At 41.0% G+C, this 20,558-nt stretch overlaps 2 protein-coding genes across 2 annotated transcripts in view; one reads left to right on the top strand and one right to left on the bottom strand.

The window, feature by feature from the left end:
- Positions 1-2,675, top strand: part of LOC124039056 (extensin-like) — a 3,535-nt gene extending 860 nt beyond the window's left edge. Inside the window, exon 2 of the mRNA XM_046354935.1 lies at positions 2,406-2,675. Coding sequence (XP_046210891.1) covers positions 2,406-2,675 — 270 coding nt within the window. The remainder of the gene's footprint in view (positions 1-2,405) is intronic.
- Positions 2,676-9,580: 6,905 nt separating this feature from the next.
- On the bottom strand, positions 9,581-15,859 carry LOC124039381 (Golgi apparatus membrane protein TVP23 homolog B-like). The gene is made up of 7 exons (XM_046355344.1): positions 15,786-15,859; positions 15,069-15,148; positions 14,792-14,936; positions 14,349-14,438; positions 10,554-10,679; positions 10,213-10,341; positions 9,581-10,010 (listed from the first exon to the last, which is right to left on the bottom strand). The coding sequence occupies exons 1-7, from the start codon at positions 15,795-15,797 to the stop codon at positions 9,984-9,986; spliced, it is 609 nt and encodes a 202-aa protein (XP_046211300.1). The 5' UTR covers positions 15,798-15,859; the 3' UTR covers positions 9,581-9,983.
- Positions 15,860-20,558: the final 4,699 nt, after the last annotated feature.

A 20,558-nucleotide genomic window follows, 5' to 3' on the forward strand; every position in this document is an offset into this window, starting at 1 on the left:
AGATGGGATACTACAGGAATCTTTCTTTGGCTAGTAGCATAGCACATAAAATACTGCTCTCTATTCTCAGTAGAGGAAGGGGGAAATTGGGAGGGAGGCACTGAGCAAGAACATTCAAATATAAATATATAACTAATTAGCCATGTAAGGCCCTAGAAGTGCTGTAGGCCAATGAAATCACTCCAGATTCAAGGGGAATTTGACGTTTTAGTAGGTCTCTAGGACGTCGGGATACACTGTCAAAACTGTCCACTAGGGAAGAAGAAGAAGAGTTCCCCGCGCTGGGATTGAACCCGTATCTATAACATGGTACCTTGCTGGGATTGAACCCGTATCTATAAAATGGGACCTTGCTGGGATTGAACCCGTATCTATAACATGGGACCTTGCTGGGATATCTATAACATGGGACCTTGCTGGGATTGAACCCGTATCTATAACATGGGACCTTGCTGGGATTGAACCCGTATCTATAACATGGGACCTTGCTGGGATTGAACCCGTATCTATAACATGGGACCTTGCTGGGATTGAACCCGTATCTATAACATGGGACCTTGCTGGGATTGAACCCGTATCTATAAAATGGGACTTTACTGCTTAGACAACTGCACCATCCATCCACAATGAGTTAGCAAGGCCAGCCTTTAATAGGTCAACTAAACCGGTGAGTTGTTTTTTCTGGAACTTAATAAATCAGAATGAATGTCTGAATTGAATTAACCCTATCCCAAACCTTAACACTAACCCTAACCAATCAGAATGAAGGTCTTAATTGAATTAACCCAGCCCCAAACCCTAACGTTAACCAAATGGAACTAATGCCTTAATTTAATTAACCCAGCCCCAAACCCTAACGTTAACCAAATGGAACTAATGCCTGAATTTAATTAACCCTACCCCAAACCTTATCCCTAACCCTAGCCATTGAAATGAATCCCTTTCTGTTATACTTAACCAAGTGGGAATGAATTACATCAAGACCATTCCAAACCGGATGTTAGGGGCAACGGTAAGTGCTAATACCATGAAGTAGGCTTGGGTTTTGCTAGGTCATTGTGGACAGGGATGGAGGATGGGCGTAATCCGTGGACTCCAGATCTGTGGGTGGTGTCACAGATCTATTTCTAAACCCAGAGACTTCTGGGAACTCTTGCGAAACAGACCAAGTAGACCAGGCCGGGGTTTGTGGTTTGAGAGGTCTTCCTTAGTTGTTAATTGTCTCAATCTAAAAAGGCCAATGCCCTATAAGTTGTAGAACATGTTATTACTCCAACCTCACGAAAGTAAAAAACTGCCGTTGTCATTTCTGTCAAAAACGACTTTATATCGAAGGAGTGCCTTTGATTTGACGGCTGGCATATGGTCAGTTTGGCGAGTGACGACCGTTAGAACCAATGACGTGTTTCTGCTGCATGAGCTTGGATTTCTAATAGAGATGCAGTTTCTGCCCGTCTTAATACTACACTGTCTAAGGTGGCTGTTCAATCCCAAGGAAAGATGTCTATGTTGGGTCCAGATTTGGACTGGTCTTGATCTGGCTCAGAGACATGTGTTTCACAAGTTTGGACAGCACAGCACAGTAGAGTACAGTAAAGAAACGTAAAGTATTAGTTCAGTACAGTATAATGTGATGTATTGTACCCTTCTCTACTCTACTGAACGGTGCCATACTGTACTGTGATGTTCACAGTTGTGAAACAATGGGCACGTGCGCGGATCACTTTTTTCAAGTCGATGGTCACCTCAAAGTGTCCTGTTGCCTTCTGGGGATAAAAAATGTCGACTCGAAATGTTCTGACTGCAGTCGACTGGAAGTTTCGGCATTTTGTTCTTCACCAAAATTTTTTATTTTTTTATTTTACCTTTATTTAACTAGGCAAGTCAGTTAAGAACAAATTCTTATTTTCAATGACGGCCTGGGAACAGTGGGTTAACTGCCTGTTCAGGGGCAGAACGACAGATTTGTACCTTGTCAGCTCGGGGGTATGAACTCGCAACCTTCCGGTTACTAGTCCAACGCTCTAAACACTAGGCTACCCTGCCGCCCCTTCATCCTGCAGCATCGCCTGCATTGTGGGAGGATCTATCGTCAACCAATCATTAGGCTGCTTTTATTTCACCCACAGGAACGTGACCAAAGACACGACTGAAACAGGAACCAAATTACCGCAATTTATGTGTTCAGTGGATATATATAAATGAATGTGATATTTGAGGCTCTCTCTCACTAATTGATTGTACAATGTACACACGGTGTTTTACATAGGGGTTCAATACATGTTGATTTAGACATTATAAACAATACCTTTTATAAACAACACTGCCACATTGATCTGAGCCTTGCTGTTGGAAAACCACATTAGTGCACGACTTTCGTCTGTCGCTCCTCCCCCCGACTTCAGAAGCACCTTCCCCCGACTTCAGAAGGACCATCCCCCGACTTCAGAAGGACCACCCCCCGACTTCAGAAGGACCACCCCCCGACTTCAGAAGGACCACCCCCGACTTCAGAAGGACCACCCCCGACTTCAGAAGGACCCCCCCCCCGACTTCAGAAGCACCTCCCCGACTTCAGAAGCACCTCCCCCGACTTCAGAAGCACCTCCCCGACTTCAGAAGCACCTCCCCCCTCAGAAGCACCTCCCCCCGACTTCAGAAGCACCTCCCCCTGAGAGGTTATGGATTATAATGTGATTTAACACATTGTTTCCCCTATCCATTATACTGGGAGGTACAGGTTTGCCTATACAAAACATTGCTGTATCATAAGTTAAAGTGAGAAACGGGGAAAGTATTGCATAGCCTGATTTTTAACAATGATTTGACAGGCAATGTGTTCGAGTTCAGTGGCATGGGGATGTAGGGATGTAGTCCACCGTAAAAAAAAACAACGAAGAAGAAGGTGGCAGGGTAGCCTAGTGGTTAGAGTGTAGGGACGGCAGGGTAGCCTAGTGGTTAGAGTGTAGGGACGGCAGCGTAGCCTAGTGGTTAGAGTGTAGAGGCGGCAGCGTAGCCTAGTGGTTAGAGTGTAGGGGGGCAGCGTAGCCTAGTGGCTAGAGTGTAAGGGCGGCAGCGTAGCCTAGTGGTTAGAGTGTAGGGGCGGCAGAGTAGCCTAGTGGTTAGAGTGTAGGGGCGGCAGCGTAGCCTAGTGGTTAGAGTGTAGGGGCGGCAGCGTAGCCTAGTGGTTAGAGTGTAGGGGCGGCAGCGTAGCCTAGGGGTTAGAGTGTAGGGGCGGCAGCGTAGCCTAGTGGTTAGAGTGTAGGGGCGGCAGGGTAGCCTAGTGGTTAAGAGTGTAGGGGCGGCAGCGTAGCCTAGTGGTTAGAGTGTAGGGGTGGCAGCGTAGCCTAGTGGTTAGAGTGTAGGGGCGGCAGCGTAGCCTAGTGGTTAGAGTGTAGGGGCGGCAGCGTAGCCTAGTGGTTAGAGTGTAGGGGCGGCAGCGTAGCCTAGTGGTTAGAGTGTAGGGGCGGCAGCGTAGCCTAGTGGTTAGAGTGTAGGGGCGGCCAGGGTAGCCTAGTGGTTAGAGTGTAGGGGTGGCAGCGTAGCCTAGTGGTTAGAGTGTAGGGGCGGCAGCCTAGCCTAGTGGTTAGAGTGTAGGGGCGGCAGCGTAGCCTAGTGGTTAGAACGTTAGACTAGTAACCGAAGGGTTGCAAGATCAATTTCCAAGCTGACAAGGTACAAATGTGTCGTTCTGCCCCTGAACAGGCATTTAACCCACTGTTCCTAGGCCGTCATTGAAAATAAGAATTTGTTCTTAACTGACTTGCCTAGTAAAAGAAAGCTAAACTACAAGGCGAAGAAGAAGGCTAATCAGATTGCCTTGTGTGTAGCTCAACAGGCCACATTCTATCGTTTCTCATTTCCCACGAATCGAGAACAAAGATAGTACCGCCAATATCAGGTTAGTTCTCTGGCGACGTTTTGTATAGGCAAAACCTGTTTCTCCCAGTATAATGGATAAGGGGAAAAATGTGTTAAATCACATTACAATCTGTAGTTACCTCATCTGGTGATTTGACAACATGCGTAGGGTAATCTGAAAAGCTTCTGTTCCATCCCACTCAGAAGCAACACTAGACGGCAGCCAGCTACCGCATCATAAGAACAAAGTTAAAGAGAGAAATGGGGAAAGTTAGTATTGCATAGCCTGATTTTGAACAAGGATTCGACAGGCAATGTGCTGGAGTTCAGTGGCACTGCCCTCGTTAAGCCTATCAGAGCCTCCGGTCCAGGGCCGTTCTTTCACTGGAACGCTTCAGAGGGAACACAGAGGACCTGGCACAAGTGGAACAGGGTAATCAGATGAAAAAATTACTAATAAAAAAAAAAAAATTGGGGATGTAGTCCGCCGTGAAAACCCCAACGAAGAAGACTGCCTTGGGTGTATTTCAACAGTCCACATCCTAGCGTTTCTCGTATCAGCGCTCATCCGATAACACAGTATAGATGACAGTCATATGTAATCAGCCACCGCAGGGGACATGGTTTGCTGTTCCCATGTGTTTGTTGAAGTCAAATAGATTGGCGTTGGGCTAGTAGAAAATTGCATTTGCAATATAGTGGTACTATTAATCAAGTTTTTAATAGATAGTAGCTAAAACATTTCATTTGTATGAAAACTAAAACTGCTATGTGCCAGGAGTGTACTGCATCCTCCAGGACATTCGCCAGTCATGTCCTGCTGTTAAGGCCGGTACGTACCTCCAAAAACAAAAACAAAAACCTGCATTGTTTTTGCCCAGAAAACAATACATTAAAGGGACACTTTGTGATTTTTGGCAATAAGTCAGATGAACTCATGGAGTCCATGTTTATGTCTCTGTGTCCAGTATGAAGGAAGTAAAGAGGTCGTTTTTGCGAGCCAATGCTAAATAGCGTTAGCACAATGACTGGTAGTCTATGGGTATCTGCTAGCATACCCTTCATATTGGACTCAGAGACATCCATTTTTTTTGTTATCCACGAGTTCATCTGACTCTGAGGAAGTATATAAAGGGCATCATTGACATGATAACGCTTGCAGAGCTGTCTAATGGGGAAATGAAAATGACTCACCTTAGCTTGGTACGAGCCACAGCTGACTGCAGGTGCAACCTGGACTCAGGGTTAGACGTAACATAGCAAATGTGAATCAAATCAAATCGTATTTGACACACGTGCCGAAAACAACAGGTAGACCTTGCAGTGAAATGCTGAATACAACAGGTGTAGACCTTGCAGTGAAATGCCGAATACAACAGGTATAGACCCTACAGTGAAATGCTGAATACAACAGGTGTAGTAGACCTTACAGTGAAATGCAAGCCCTTAACCAACAATGCAGTTTTAAGAAAATACCTTTAAAAAAAGAAAATAATAAGAAATATGAGAAAAGAATAAGAAATAATTAAAGAGTAGCAGTAAAATGTCAATGTGCAGGCTGTATACAGGGGGTACCGGTACAGAGTCAATGTGGAGGCTATATACAGGGGGTACCGGTACAGAGTCAATGTGGAGGCTATATACAGGGGGTACCGGTACAGAGTCAATGTGGAGGCTATATACAGGGGGTACCGGTACAGAGTCAATGTGGAGGCTATATACAGGGGGTACCGGTACAGAGTCAATGTGGAGGCTATATACAGGAGGTACCGGTACAGAGTCAATGTAGAGGCTTTATACAGGGGGTACCGGTACAGAGTCAATGTGGAGGCTATATACAGGGGGTACCGGTACAGAGTCAATGTAGAGGCTATATACAGGGGGTACCGGTACAGAGTCAATGTGGAGGCTATATACAGGGGGTACCGGTACAGAGTCAATGTGGAGGCTATATACAGGGGGTACCGGTACAGAGTCAATGTGGAGGCTATATACAGGGGTACCGGTACAGAGTCAATGTGGAGGCTATATACAGGGGGTACCGGTACAGAGTCAATGTGGAGGCTATATACAGGGGGTACCGGTACAGAGTCAATGTGGAGGCTATATACAGGGGGTACCGGTACAGAGTCAATGTGGAGGCTATATACAGGGTGACGGTACAGAGTCAATGTGGAGGCTATATACAGGGGGTACCGGTACAGAGTCAATGTAGAGGCTATATACAGGGGGTACCGGTACAGAGTCAATGTGGAGGCTATATACAGGGGGTACCGGTACAGAGTCAATGTAGGGCTATATACAGGGGGTACCAGTACAGAGTCTATGTGGAGGCTTTATACAGGGGGTACCGGTACAGAGTCAATGTGGAGGCTACATACAGGGGGTACCGGTACAGAGTCAATGTGGAGGCTATATACAGGGGGTACCAGTACAGAGTCAATGTGGAGGCTATATACAGGGGGTACCGGTTATTGAAGTGACTATGCATAGATAATAACAGAGAGTAGCAGCAGTGTGGGGGGGGGGGGGGCATTGCAAATATTCTGGGTTGCCATTTGACTAGCTGTTCAGCAGTCTTATGGCTTGGGGGTAGAAGATGTTTAGAGGCCTCTTGGACCTAGACGTGGTGATCCAGTACCACTTGCCGTGCGGTAGCAGAGAGAAAAGTCTATGACTAGGGTGGCTGGAATCTTTTACAATTTTTAGGGCCTTCCTCTGACACTGCCTGGTATAGAGGTCCTGGATGGCAGTAAGCTTGGCCCCGGTGATGTACTGGGCCGTACACACTACCCTCTGTAGTGCCTTGGGGTCGGAGGCGAGCAGTTGCCATACCAGGCAGTGATGCAACCCGTCAGGATGCTCTCGATGGTGCAGCTGTAAAACGTTTTGAGGATCTGAGGACACATGTTAAATCTTTTCAGTCTCCTGAGGGGGAATAGGTTTTGTCGTGCCCTCCACCTCTGTCTTGGTGTGCTTGGACAATGTTAGTTTGTTGGTGATGTGGACACCAAGGAACTTGAAGCTCTCAACCTGCTCCACTACAGCCCCATCGATGAGAATGGGGGCGTGCTCAGTCCTCCTTTTCCTGTAGTCCACGGTCAACTCCTTTACCTTAATCACGTTGAAGGAGAGGTCTCTGATCTCCTGTCTCATTAATGTCGGTGATCAGGCCTACCACTGTTGTGTCATTAGCAAATTAATGATGGTGTTGGAGTCGTGCCTAGCCATGCAGTCATGAGTGAACAGGGAGTACAGGAGGGGGCTGAGCACGCACCCCTGAGGGGCCACTGTGTTGAGGATCAGCATGGCGGATGTGTTGTTACCTCCTCTTTACACCTCGGGGCGGCCCATCAGGAAGTCCAGGATCCAGTTGCAGAGGGAGGTGTTTAGTCCCAGGGTCCTTAGCTTTGTGATGAGCTTTGACGGCACTATGGTGTTGAACACTGAGCTGTAGTCAATGAATAGCATTCTCACATAGGTGTTCCTTTGGTCCAGGTGGGAAAGGACAGTGTGGAGTGCAAGAGACTGCATAATCTGTGGTTCTGTTGGGGCGGTAATGGAGTGGGTCTCGGGTTCCTGGAATGATGGTGTTAATATGAGCCATGACCAGCCTTTCAAAGCACTTCCTGGCTACAGACGTGAGTGCTACGGGTCGGTAGTCATTTAGGCAGGTTACCTTAGTGTTCATGGACACAGAGATTATGGTGGTCGGCTTGAAACATGTTGGTATTACAGACTCAGACAGGGAGAGGTTGAAGACGTCAGTGAAGACACTTGGTCAGCTAGTTGGTCAGCGCATGCTCGCAGCACACGCCCTGGTAATCCGTCTGGCCCTGCAGCCTTGTGAATGTTGACATGTCTAAAGGTATTACTCACATCGGCTGCGGAGAGCGTGATCACACAGTCTTCCAGTACAGCTGGTGCTCTCATGCATGTTTCAGTGTTATTTGCCTCGAAGCGAGCATAGAAGTAATTTAGCTCATCCGGTCGGCTCGTTTCACTGGGCAGCTCTCGGCTGTGCTTCCCTTTGTAGACTGTAATAGTTTGCAGGTCCTGCCACATCCGACGAGCATCAAAGCCGGTGTAGTAGGACTCGATCTTAGTCCTGTATTGACGCTTTGCCTGTTTGATGGTTCGTCGGAGGGCATAGCAGGATTTATTATAAGCTTCCGGGTTAGAGTCCCGCACCTTGAAAGCGGCAGCTCTAGCTTGTAGCTCAGTGCGGATGCTGCCTGTAATCCGTGGTTTCTGGTTGGGGTATGTAGGTACGGTCACTGTGGGGACGTCGTCATCGATGCACTTATTGATGAAGCCAATGACAGATGTGATGTGCTCCTGAATGCTATTGGAGGAATCACGGAACATATTCCAGTCTGTGCATCAATGAACTTATTGATGAAGCCAATGACAGATGTGGTGTACTCCACAATGCCATCGGAGGACTCCAGTCTGCCAGCAAAACAGTCCTGTAGCTTAGCATCTGCCTCATCTGACCACCTTTTTTATTGATCTAGTCACTGTTGCTTCCTGCTTTAATTTTTGCTTGTAAGCATGAATCAGGAGGGTGGAATTATAGTCAGATTTGAGTTACTGTACTTTTACTGCAGTTTCAAAACTGCAATATTTTTTTGTAAGGGAACATTTACTGTGCACTCATCATTTGGAGAAATCACACTCATAACATGCATACAAATGGTAGAAAATAAGACAAATTCAACTGTCAAAGTAGTTAATTGCCAAAGTCAAGCTAGCGAAATGACCCTTCTGATTACCTGAACCCGACCTGCTTTGGTTTGTCCTCTATCTCCCTCGCGGACGCATCCTCGGTCGGGATCATCCTAAGTGTTCGTGTGAAACGTGGATACAGAATAAAAAGGCTATATATTTAGCAAAAACTATTTTAAAAAATAACAATGACACCTAGAATGATCATTGGCTGGGGTGGAACAATCAACAAGAGATCGCTTCCCTATACGTCTTCTTCATATCGGTCATGGACAGCGGCCATCTTTGTTGTGGCAGAAAACTTAAACTTAATGCAATAACGTACCACAAGGTGTCGCTAACATTTATGGAGCAATGGACATAATTTATGACCAACATCCATGACTGATGTTAAGCAGGCTCATGAGTTACTTACAAAGTAGTGATTTAACTACACCACATACCTAATACCTCCCCATAAAGTTCCCATAAGTAAAACTACAAATCAGAGAGGGTTGATGTTCCTGTAAGTAAAACTACAAATCAGAGGGGGTTGATATTCCTGTAAGTAAAACTACAAATCAGAGGGGGTTGATGTTCCTGTAAGTAAAACTACAAATCAGAGGGGGTTGATGTTCCTGTAAGTAAAACTACAAATCAGAGAGGGTTGATGTTCCTGTAAGTAAAACTACAAATCAGAGGGCGTTGATGTTCCTGTGCGTACTTTATTTATTATTAAGAACACATTTTTACTTTCTAACGACGGCCTACCACGGCCAAAACCTCCCCTAATCCGGACGACGCTGGGGCAATTCTGCACCGCCCTATGGGACTCCCAATTACAGCCAGTTGTGATACACTGAGATGCAATGCCTTAGACTGCTGCACCACTCGGGGGCCTTACTCTTTGACACCAAACATCTAAGTAAAATTAAAGATGTCAGATTCCAAAAAGATGATTAGGCTAGAATGAACCTCATGCTGTACATCCAAAATAACTCAAAAACACACGTCATTTTGAAATGTTATAAATGTATTTGCACAAAAACATGAACACATGACCTTGATATTCTATATTTACAACCATCAATATTATACAAGCAACATGTTTGTATAATACAAGTCAGAAACAACATTTCATTGTTATTGTATAAAGTCTCGGGATAATATGCAAAACATCAAAGCAGATAAGGGATTTGCTTTGAGTCAGTAGAGCTACAGTGGAAAAACTTACCTTATCTACAAATGATGCTATTTCTCTCTTGAAATGGTATCAAAATGGGAAAACTCGTCAAAGGTAAGCAATGTCCCAAAAGATTTCTATTAAGTATTAGTTGCTAGTAAAACTCCAGATATACAACGGCATTCAGAATAATGCAAACATATGTTCAGATCTTAAGAGTCGACGTTCTTCTTTATGATTCCTCTTGGTTAGTCATCGTCTGTCAGAGAAAACACACAAAACACAAAACAACATTAGGTATAAAATCCTGATCTAATAAACACAAACCATTCTTGTCCATTTCCTGGAAGGACTTTCCACGTTGCATCCCGATTCTCCACGCTTCTCCCGAAGTGTGTCAGGGCGCTTTCTAGGGCACCCGTCTGAACTGAAATTCTGAGACTAGGCATTAGAAAAGTTACCTGTTTAAGAAACTGCCGTCCGAAATAGTTAGTAGCCATGTTCTTCAAGTTGGTCCTACTGCCCACTTTACAGCGAACGTAGCCATACAGGTTAGCCCCCTGTAGCACCACGCCCATGATCACCACGGCCTGGGTGGAGGAGAGGGAGACGTTGACAACAGGGTCACACCACTTTTCACACGGATCAACCTCATTGTGAGAGAGTATGGCGCTGGCGATACCAAGCTCGTGGGGTACAATTCCCGTAGGCAAAAAATAAATCATGCACTCAATGTACTGTAAGCCACTTTGGGTAGAAGTGTCTGCTAAGTGGTATATACAGTATTTATATTAAAACTAACCAGCCACTTAATCTTGAAGGAGAAGAGGGTGCTGAAGACGAAGAAGACCCAGATGATAGGACACACGACTAGACCCAGCCAGAAGATCCTCGACTCGGAGTCTGACACCAGCTGCTTTGAATTCCCCTGAGGAAGATAGGCATTTCACAGATGTGAGAATAACCTACTAGCTTATTGACCAAGTTAGAATTTGGCAATATAAACTTGGGTCAATTCTATAATTGAGGGTTATAATGCTTTGAATCAAATCAAACTTTGTCACATGGGCTGAATACAACAAGTGTAGACTTTACCGTGAAATGCTTTACTTACTACAAGCCCTTAATCAACAGAGTTAAGAAGAGTTAAGAAAATATTTACCAAATAGACTAAAATAAAAAGTGTATCTAAAAGAATGTAGGTGGAGTCAGATATAACTAATATATAACTAATAGACTTTGTTATGGAGTAAATCAATTTGAAATCAATCACTTTTGAAAAGCACCCTTTTGATTTGAACAAAACCTTCAGTACATATATTTGCCCATTTATAGAAATGCTTAGAAAGTGACATTTTGGACCTGAATCCCAAAACATTCAGGAGATAACAGGTGCTCAGTTGACCCATGTTACATACCCCAACATACCATGACACATCCATGTCTTCATCACCGGAAAAGATAAACAGTTTAGATTTATAATCATGTAAAAGCTGACAAACACGGTTGTCAAACTATTTAATAATTTATCGATTTGTTTTATATTTTTTAAATAAGTTTACCATTCTTTCATATCGAATATATTTGCACCTTAGATCATATTATACAGCAGATAAGTTTTTTTTTTTTTTTAACTCAATCAGGGTCTCGACTTACTGTTGAGAGTAAGAATAGTAGAATGCACAAGATGCCATTTAGATTTTTGTTTGTTCATCAGCAGTTTCCCTGTTGCTATGTCAGTCACTGACAGTCACTCAATTAGCTGACATTTTTGAGATTGGTAAATTAGTCTAGCCAGCTGTCTAAACTTAGTAGTAATCATGGTCGAATTGCCAACCAGAAGGGCCCCCATTGATTTTGTTAGTCACACTCACTCAGATATATTTAATATAATATAAATATATATATAAATAAATATATATAAATATATATATATTTAATAATCCCACACTACATTTAAAATGGCATGAAATTAGTTATAAAATTGCAATGTATTCTATCCACCCTATGGCAAAATGTGTAGAAGTTCAGTAGACTTGTTTTAAAACTGTAGCATTATCTCTACGCCTCATGGCAAAATGTGTAGAAGTTCAGTAGACTTGTTTTAAAACTGTAGCATTTTCTCTACGCCTCATGACAAAATGTGTAGAAGTTCAGCACACTTGTTTTAAAACTGCAGCATTATCTCTACACCTCATGTCAAAATGTGTAGAAGTTCAGCACGCTTGTTTTAAAACTGCAGCATTTACTCTACGCCTCATGGCAAAATGTGTAGAATTGCAGGAAATAAATGCATTTTTTTCCCCTTCTCTTTCCACTGTCAAGGGGGAGATTCAAGAGCATGTGTGGGTATGGGTATGCCTCTGCAGACTAATGAGGCCCCCACCCCGATGAAAGTTCCCTATCCCTGATCTAAGGTTTTTGTGATGTGCCCGCCATCGGCTGAGACACAACATGCTATTGAATGCAGTGTGGTGTCATGTTTTGGTTGGTAAATGTACAAAAATGGGAATAAAATTGAAAATGTCAACTTTCAAGTGGTACCACAAAGATATTTGGGAGGTCCACACATCAGAGAATGTTGCCGGTCCACACATCAGAGAATGTTGCCGGTCCACACATCAGAGAATGTTGCCGGTCCACACATCAGAGAATGTTGCCGGTCCACACATCAGAGAATGTTGCCGGGCCACACATCAGAGAATGTTGCCGGTCCACACATCAGAGAATGTTGCCGGTCCACACATCAGAGAATGTTGCCGGTCCACACATCAGAGAATGTTGCCGGTCCACACATCAGAGAATGTTGCCGGTCCACACATCAGAGAATGTTGCCGGTCCACACATCACAGAATGTTGACGGTCCACACATCACAGAATGTTGACGGTCCACACATCACAGAATGTTGACGGTCCACACATCACAGAATGTTGACGGTCCACACATCAGAGAATGTTGACGGTCCACACATCACAGAATGTTGCCGGTCCACACATCACAGAATGTTGCCGGTCCACACATCACAGAATGTTGCCGGTCCACACATCACAGAATGTTGCCGGTCCACACATCACAGAATGTTGCCGGTCCACACATCACAGAATGTTGCCGGTCCACACATCACAGAATGTTGCCGGTCCACACATCACAGAATGTTGCCGGTCCACACATCAGAGAATGTTGCCGGTCCACACATCACAGAATGTTGACGGTCCACACATCACAGAATGTTGACGGTCCACACATCACAGAATGTTGACGGTCCACACATCACAGAATGTTGACGGTCCACACATCACAGAATGTTGACGGTCCACACATCACAGAATGTTGCCGGTCCACACATCAGAGAATGTTGCCGGTCCACACATCACAGAATGTTGCCGGTCCACACATCAGAGAATGTTGCCGGTCCACACATCAGAGAATGTTGACGGTCCACACATCAGAGAATGTTGACGGTCCACACATCAGAGAATGTTGACGGTCCACACATCAGAGAATGTTGACGGTCCACACATCAGAGAATGTTGACGGTCCACACATCAGAGAATGTTGACGGTCCACACATCACAGAATGTTGACGGTCCACACATCAGAGAATGTTGACGGTCCACACATCACAGAATGTTGACGGTCCACACATCACAGAATGTTGACGGTCCACACATCAGAGAATGTTGACGGTCCACACATCAGAGAATGTTGACTTCAGTGGGAATATCTTATTTTATATTATACTCTCAATACTCCATAGGAAACCTATTGAAATCATAGAACTACAGATAATAGAATAGAAATGACCATTTAAGTTCACATTCAACAGTGGATGGACTGGCGGTGATCTTTGTGGTAGTAATTAGAAGTTAACATTTCTATTCAATTTCAATGGTGTACCAGCTAAATTGCAGTTGTCTGTAGGGATAGGTCCATTCTACAAATTCTATATCTATGATTGAAATGACACCCACCCTGTACTCAAGAGCATGTTGTTTCTCAACAGACGGCAGCCACCCCACAAAAACCTCAGATTCTGTGAAATAGAGTCGAAATTACAACATATGTGAATCTGAAAAAAAAGATTCACACATTTTTTAATCATTGACGTTTAAAAGGTTTAAAAATTATATATTTTTTATTAAAAAACATTTTTTTCAAGAAATAATAAAATATAGTTTGATAAAAAATGTTTGTCAGCTTTTACATGATTATAAATCTAAACTATTTATCTTTTCCAGTGATGAAGACATGGATGTGTCATGGTATGTTGGGGTATGTAACATGGGTCAACTGAGCACCTGTTTTCTCCTGAATGTTTTGGTATTCAGGTCCAAAATGTCACTCATTTTCTAACCGCTTCTACCATGGACCAAACATGTACGGAAAGTGTTGTTTAAATCAAAAGGGATGCTGTCAAACAACAAAAAAGAAGTGATTGAATTCAAATGGATTTCACCCTATGACATAAAAATCCAGAGTCGATACAGCTTCTATGGAACTAGGTTTGACACTAAAGGTATTTCAGTAGAGGGTAGTAATTTGTTGGGTAGTTAGTTACTGTCTACCCAGAAAGACTGGGATGTGTGTGTGATCTACCTTTCTGGACTCAAAAACCCAGTGGCTTTTTCCATCGTCATCCACCTGGTTCCACCACCTCAGGCCTACCATCAACCGGCCTGTGATATTCTGAAATATAGTATTTGGTGTTAATACATAATTAGGCTACTTACTTAAAGCAAAAGGAAAAAAAGGTTTGACAATATTTACACTTGTTCTATTGATGTTCAATCAATATTCTATTGATGTTCTATTGGTGTTCAATCAATATTCTATTGATGTTATATCAATATTCTATTGATGTTATATCAATATTCTATTGATGTTATATCAATATTCTATTGATGTTATATCAATATTCTATTGATATTCTATTGATTTTATATTGCTGTTCAATCAATATTCTATTGATGTTCCATTGATGTTCTATTGCTGTTACTGATCTATTAGTATTATATTATTATTAACTGTTAAGGGTCTACCTTAACGGTCCAGAAGTCAGCTGACAGGAAAAGGATGATGGTGACCATGCAGGCGATGAAGCTACTGCTGAGGAGCTCACAGAGCAGGTACACCAGGATGGCACTCATCCTGAAGAATAGGTGGAAGAAGGAGGCCACTGGATGCCTAGAAAACATGGTAAGAGCATGAACGTCTCGTGCCGTTCCTCAGCCAATACAGTAGGTTGAATTGATCTGTCGCTTCTATTCAGGGCTGAGAGCCATTGCATTATACCGTCTTGTGGCTGAACCAACTTACTTGATTTTACTCTTCTTTGACTTTCCTCTGCCTGTATCCTCCTCGGCATCAAACAGGGAGACGTCATCATCGTTGTCATCCTAGAAACATATAATATATATATAATATATGCCATTTAGCAGACGCTTTTATCCAAAGCGACTTACAGTCATGTGTGCATACATTCTACGTATGGGTGGTCCCCGGGATTGAACCCACTACCCTGGCGTTACAAGCGCCATGCTCTACCAACTGAGCTAAAGAACATTCATCACTCCAAACATGTGATGTGAAAATGCTATAATCTGCATGCTTCATCCATTGCATACGAAAACAGTGATCCCCGTTAAAAAAAGCTAACGTTAGCTAGCTAGACAGCCAATACCTGGATTGTTACATGTCCAGTGTGTGATAGGCACTTACCTATCAACTTCACTAACCTCACTAGCTAGATACTGATTTGTTTGTGTTCGTGATTTGTTAGGTGGCTATTGTCATAAAATAACCAGTTTTTTTTTTTAAATAGGCCTAACATGTAAACAAATTCTAGCTAAACGATTGTTAGCATGCAAGCTATCTTCTCTGGATCAGAGGTAACGTTATATTTTCTCCATACGTCCCAGGACGATGCAATATTACGATGTGATTTCTTAGTAACATGTTTACTATACCAAATAGCCAAACTTGATCAAATAATTAAATTATATGATGAAAAAAAAGCGACACCTGACGACTTACCAGTCTCATCATTGTGAAAACTGCAGACGGGACTACACTTCCGGGTTACGCACGAGGTCAAAGTGTATGACCCTGACAAATCAAGAGTCAATGAAGATTATTTCCACGTTCACAACAACTGGGAACTCGGAAATCTCCAACTTCCCGACTTCGAGGCGTTCATGACAAAAAAAATAAAAAGAGCTCCGAGTGAATAATCGTTTATATGTCAAGCAACTCGGAATTCCTAATCGGGAACTGGGGCTTCTTTAATTTTTTTTTTTTCAAATTGTACAGACATATACGTAAGTGGAATTATACATTCAAAATGCATATTTAGCAAAGAACATAAGCAAACACACAGGTTTAAGAATAAAAAACGAGAATAAAAAGTAACAGGTATTTTACTCTACACTGCACATTCAACAATATATATTGTATGTGGTAGTGGTATATAGATGTTAGTTGGTGGTATGTAATAGTGGTATATAGATGTTAGTTGGTGGTATGTAATAGTGGTATATAGTTGGTGGTATGTAATAGTGGTATATAGATGGTGGTATGTAATAGTGGTATATAGATGTTAGTTGGTGGTATGTAATAGTGGTATATAGATGGTGGTATTTAATAGTGGTATATAGATGTTAGTTGGTGGTATGTAATAGTGGTATATAGTTGGTGGTATGTAATAGTGGTATATAGATGGTGGTATGTAATAGTGGTATATAGATGGTGGTATGTAATAGTGGTATATAGATGTTAGTTGGTGGTATGTAATAGTGGTATATAGATGGTGGTATGTAATAGTGGTATATAGATGTTAGTTGGTGGTATGTAATAGTGGTATATAGATGGTGGTATTTAATAGTGGTATATAGATGTTAGTTGGTGGTATGTAATAGTGGTATATAGATAGTGGTATGTAATAGTGGTATATAGATGTTAGTTGGTGGTATGTAATAGTGGTATATAGATGGTGGTATGTAATAGTGGTATATAGATGTTAGTTGGTGGTATGTAATAGTGGTATATAGATGGTGGTATGTAATAGTGGTATATAGATGGTGGTATGTAATAGTGGTATATAGATGGTGGTATGTAATAGTGGTATATAGATGTTAGTTGGTGGTATGTAATAGTGGTATATAGATGTTAGTTGGTGGTATGTAATAGTGGTATATAGATGGTGGTATGTAATAGTGGTATATAGTTGGTGGTATGTAATAGTGGTATATAAATGGTGGTATGTAATAGTGGTATATAGTTGGTGGTATGTAATAGTGGTATATAGTTGGTGGTATGTAATAGTGGTATATAGATGGTGGTATGTAATAGTGGTATATAGATGTTAGTTGGTGGTATGTAATAGTGGTATATAGATGTTAGTTGGTGGTATGTAATAGTGGTATATAGTTGGTGGTATGTAATAGTGGTATATAGATGGTGGTATGTAATAGTGGTATATAGATGGTGGTATGTAATAGTGGTATATAGATGTTAGTTGGTGGTATGTAATAGTGGTATATAGATGGTGGTATGTAATAGTGGTATATAGTTGGTGGTATGTAATAGTGGTATATAGATGGTGGTATGTAATAGTGGTATATAGATGGTGGTATGTAATAGTGGTATATAGATGGTGGTATGTAATAGTGGTATATAGATGGTGGTATGTAATAGTGGTATATAGTTTGTGGTATGTAATAGTGGTATATAAATGGTGGTATGTAATAGTGGTATATAGTTGGTGGTATGTAATAGTGGTATATAGTTGATGGTATGTAATAGTGGTATATAGATGGTGGTATGTAATAGTGGTATATAGATGTTATTTGGTGGTATGTAATAGTGGTATATAGATGTTAGTTGGTGGTATGTAATAGTGGTATATAGTTGGTGGTATGTAATAGTGGTATATAGATGGTGGTATGTAATAGTGGTATATAGATGGTGGTATGTAATAGTGGTATATAGATGTTAGTTGGTGGTATGTAATAGTGGTATATAGATGGTGGTATGTAATAGTGGTATATAGTTGGTGGTATGTAATAGTGGTATATAGATGGTGGTATGTAATAGTGGTATATAGATGTTAGTTGGTGGTATGTAATAGTGGTATATAGATGGTGGTATTTAATAGTGGTATATAGATGTTAGTTGGTGGTATGTAATAGTGGTATATAGATGTTAGTTGGTGGTATGTAATAGTGGTATATAGATGGTGGTATGTAATAGTGGTATATAGTTGGTGGTATGTAATAGTGGTATATAGATGGTGGTATGTAATAGTGGTATATAGTATGTAATAGTGGTATATAGTTGGTGGTATGTAATAGTGGTATATAAATGGTGGTATGTAATAGTGGTATATAGTTGGTGGTATGTAATAGTGGTATATAGTTGATGGTATGTAATAGTGGTATATAGATGGTGGTATGTAATAGTGGTATATAGATGTTAGTTGGTGGTATGTAATAGTGGTATATAGATGTTAGTTGGTGGTATGTAATAGTGGTATATAGTTGGTGGTATGTTAGTGGTATATAGATGGTGGTATGTAATAGTGGTATATAGATGGTGGTATGTAATAGTGGTATATAGATGTTAGTTGGTGGTATGTAATAGTGGTATATAGATGGTGGTATGTAATAGTGGTATATAGTTGGTGGTATGTAATAGTGGTATATAGATGATGGTATGTAATAGTGGTATATAGATGGTGGTATGTAGTAGTGGTATATAGATAGTGTATGTAATAGTGGTATATAGATGGTGGTATGTAATAGTGGTATATAGATAGTGGTATGTAATAGTATATAGATGGTGGTATGTAATAGTGGTATATAGATAGTGGTATGTAATAGTGGTATATAGATGGTGGTATGTAATAGTGGTATATAGATGTTAGTTGGTGGTATGTAATAGTGGTATATAGTTGGTGGTATGTAATAGTGGTATATAAATGGTGGTATGTAATAGTGGTATATAGTTGGTGGTATGTAATAGTGGTATATAGTTGGTGGTATGTAATAGTGGTATATAGATGGTGGTATGTAATAGTGGTATATAGATGTTAGTTGGTGGTATGTAATAGTGGTATATAGATGTTAGTTGGTGGTATGTAATAGTGGTATATAGTTGGTGGTAGTAATAGTGGTATGTAATAGTGGTATATAGATGGTGGTATGTAATAGTGGTATATAGAGTTATGGTGGTATGTAATAGTGGTATATAGATGGTGGTATGTAATAGTGGTATATAGTTGGTGGTATGTAATAGTGGTATATAGATGGTGGTATGTAATAGTGGTATATAGATGGTGGTATGTAATAGTGGTATATAGTTGGTGGTATGTAATAGTGGTATATAAATGGTGGTATGTAATAGTGGTATATAGTTGGTGGTATGTAATAGTGGTATATAGTTGATGGTATGTAATAGTGGTATATAGATGGTGGTATGTAATAGTGGTATATATAGTTGGTGGTATGTAATAGTGGTATATAGATGTTAGTTGGTGTATGTAATAGTGGTATATAGTTGGTGGTATAGTGGTATAGATGGTATGTAATAGTGGTATATAGATGGTGGTATGTAATAGTGGTATATAGAGTTAGTTGGTGGTATGTAATAGTGGTATATAGATGGTGGTATGTAGTGGTATATAGTGGTATATGATGGTATGTAATAGTGGTATATAGATGGTGGTATGTAATAGTGGTATATAGATAGTGGTGGTGGTATAGTGGTAGATGGTGGTATGTAATAGTGGTATATAGTAATAGTGGTAGTGGTATATAGATGGTGGTATGTAATAGTGGTATATAGATGGTGGTATGTAATAGTGGTATATAGATGGTGGTATGTAATAGTGGTATATAGATGGTGGTATGTAATAGTGGTATATAGATGGTGGTATGTAATAGTGGTATATAGATGGTGGTATGTAATAGTGTATATAGATGGTGGTATGTAATAGTGGTATATAGATGGTGGTATGTAATAGTGGTATATAGTTGGTGGTATGTAATAGTGGTATATAATGGTGGTATGTAATAGTGGTATATAGTTGTGGTATGTAATAGTGGTATATAGATGGTGGTATGTAATAGTGGTATATAGATGGTTATGTAATAGTGGTATGTAATAGTGGTATGTAATAGTGGTATATAGATGTTAGTTGGTGGTATGTAATAGTGGTATATAGTTGGTGGTATGTAATAGTGGTATATAGATGGTGGTATGTAATAGTGGTATATAGATGGTGGTATGTAATAGTGGTATATAGATGTTAGTTGGTGGTATGTAATAGTGGTATATAGATGGTGGTATGTAATAGTGGTATATAGTTGGTGGTATGTAATAGTGGTATATAGATGGTGGTATGTAATAGTGGTATATAGATGTTAGTTGGTGGTATGTAATAGTGGTATATAGATGGTGGTATTTAATAGTGGTATATAGATGTTAGTTGGTGGTATGTAATAGTGGTATATAGATAGTGGTATGTAATAGTGGTATATAGATGTTAGTTGGTGGTATGTAATAGTGGTATATAGATGGTGGTATGTAATAGTGGTATATAGATGTTAGTTGGTGGTATGTAATAGTGGTATATAGATGGTGGTATGTAATAGTGGTATATAGATGGTGGTATGTAATAGTGGTATATAGATGGTGGTATGTAATAGTGGTATATAGATGTTAGTTGGTGGTATGTAATAGTGGTATATAGATGTTAGTTGGTGGTATGTAATAGTGGTATATAGATGGTGGTATGTAATAGTGGTATAT

This window comes from Oncorhynchus gorbuscha, linkage group LG07 (assembly GCF_021184085.1).
Source record: "Oncorhynchus gorbuscha isolate QuinsamMale2020 ecotype Even-year linkage group LG07, OgorEven_v1.0, whole genome shotgun sequence".
Classification (NCBI taxonomy): Eukaryota; Metazoa; Chordata; class Actinopteri; order Salmoniformes; family Salmonidae; genus Oncorhynchus; species Oncorhynchus gorbuscha.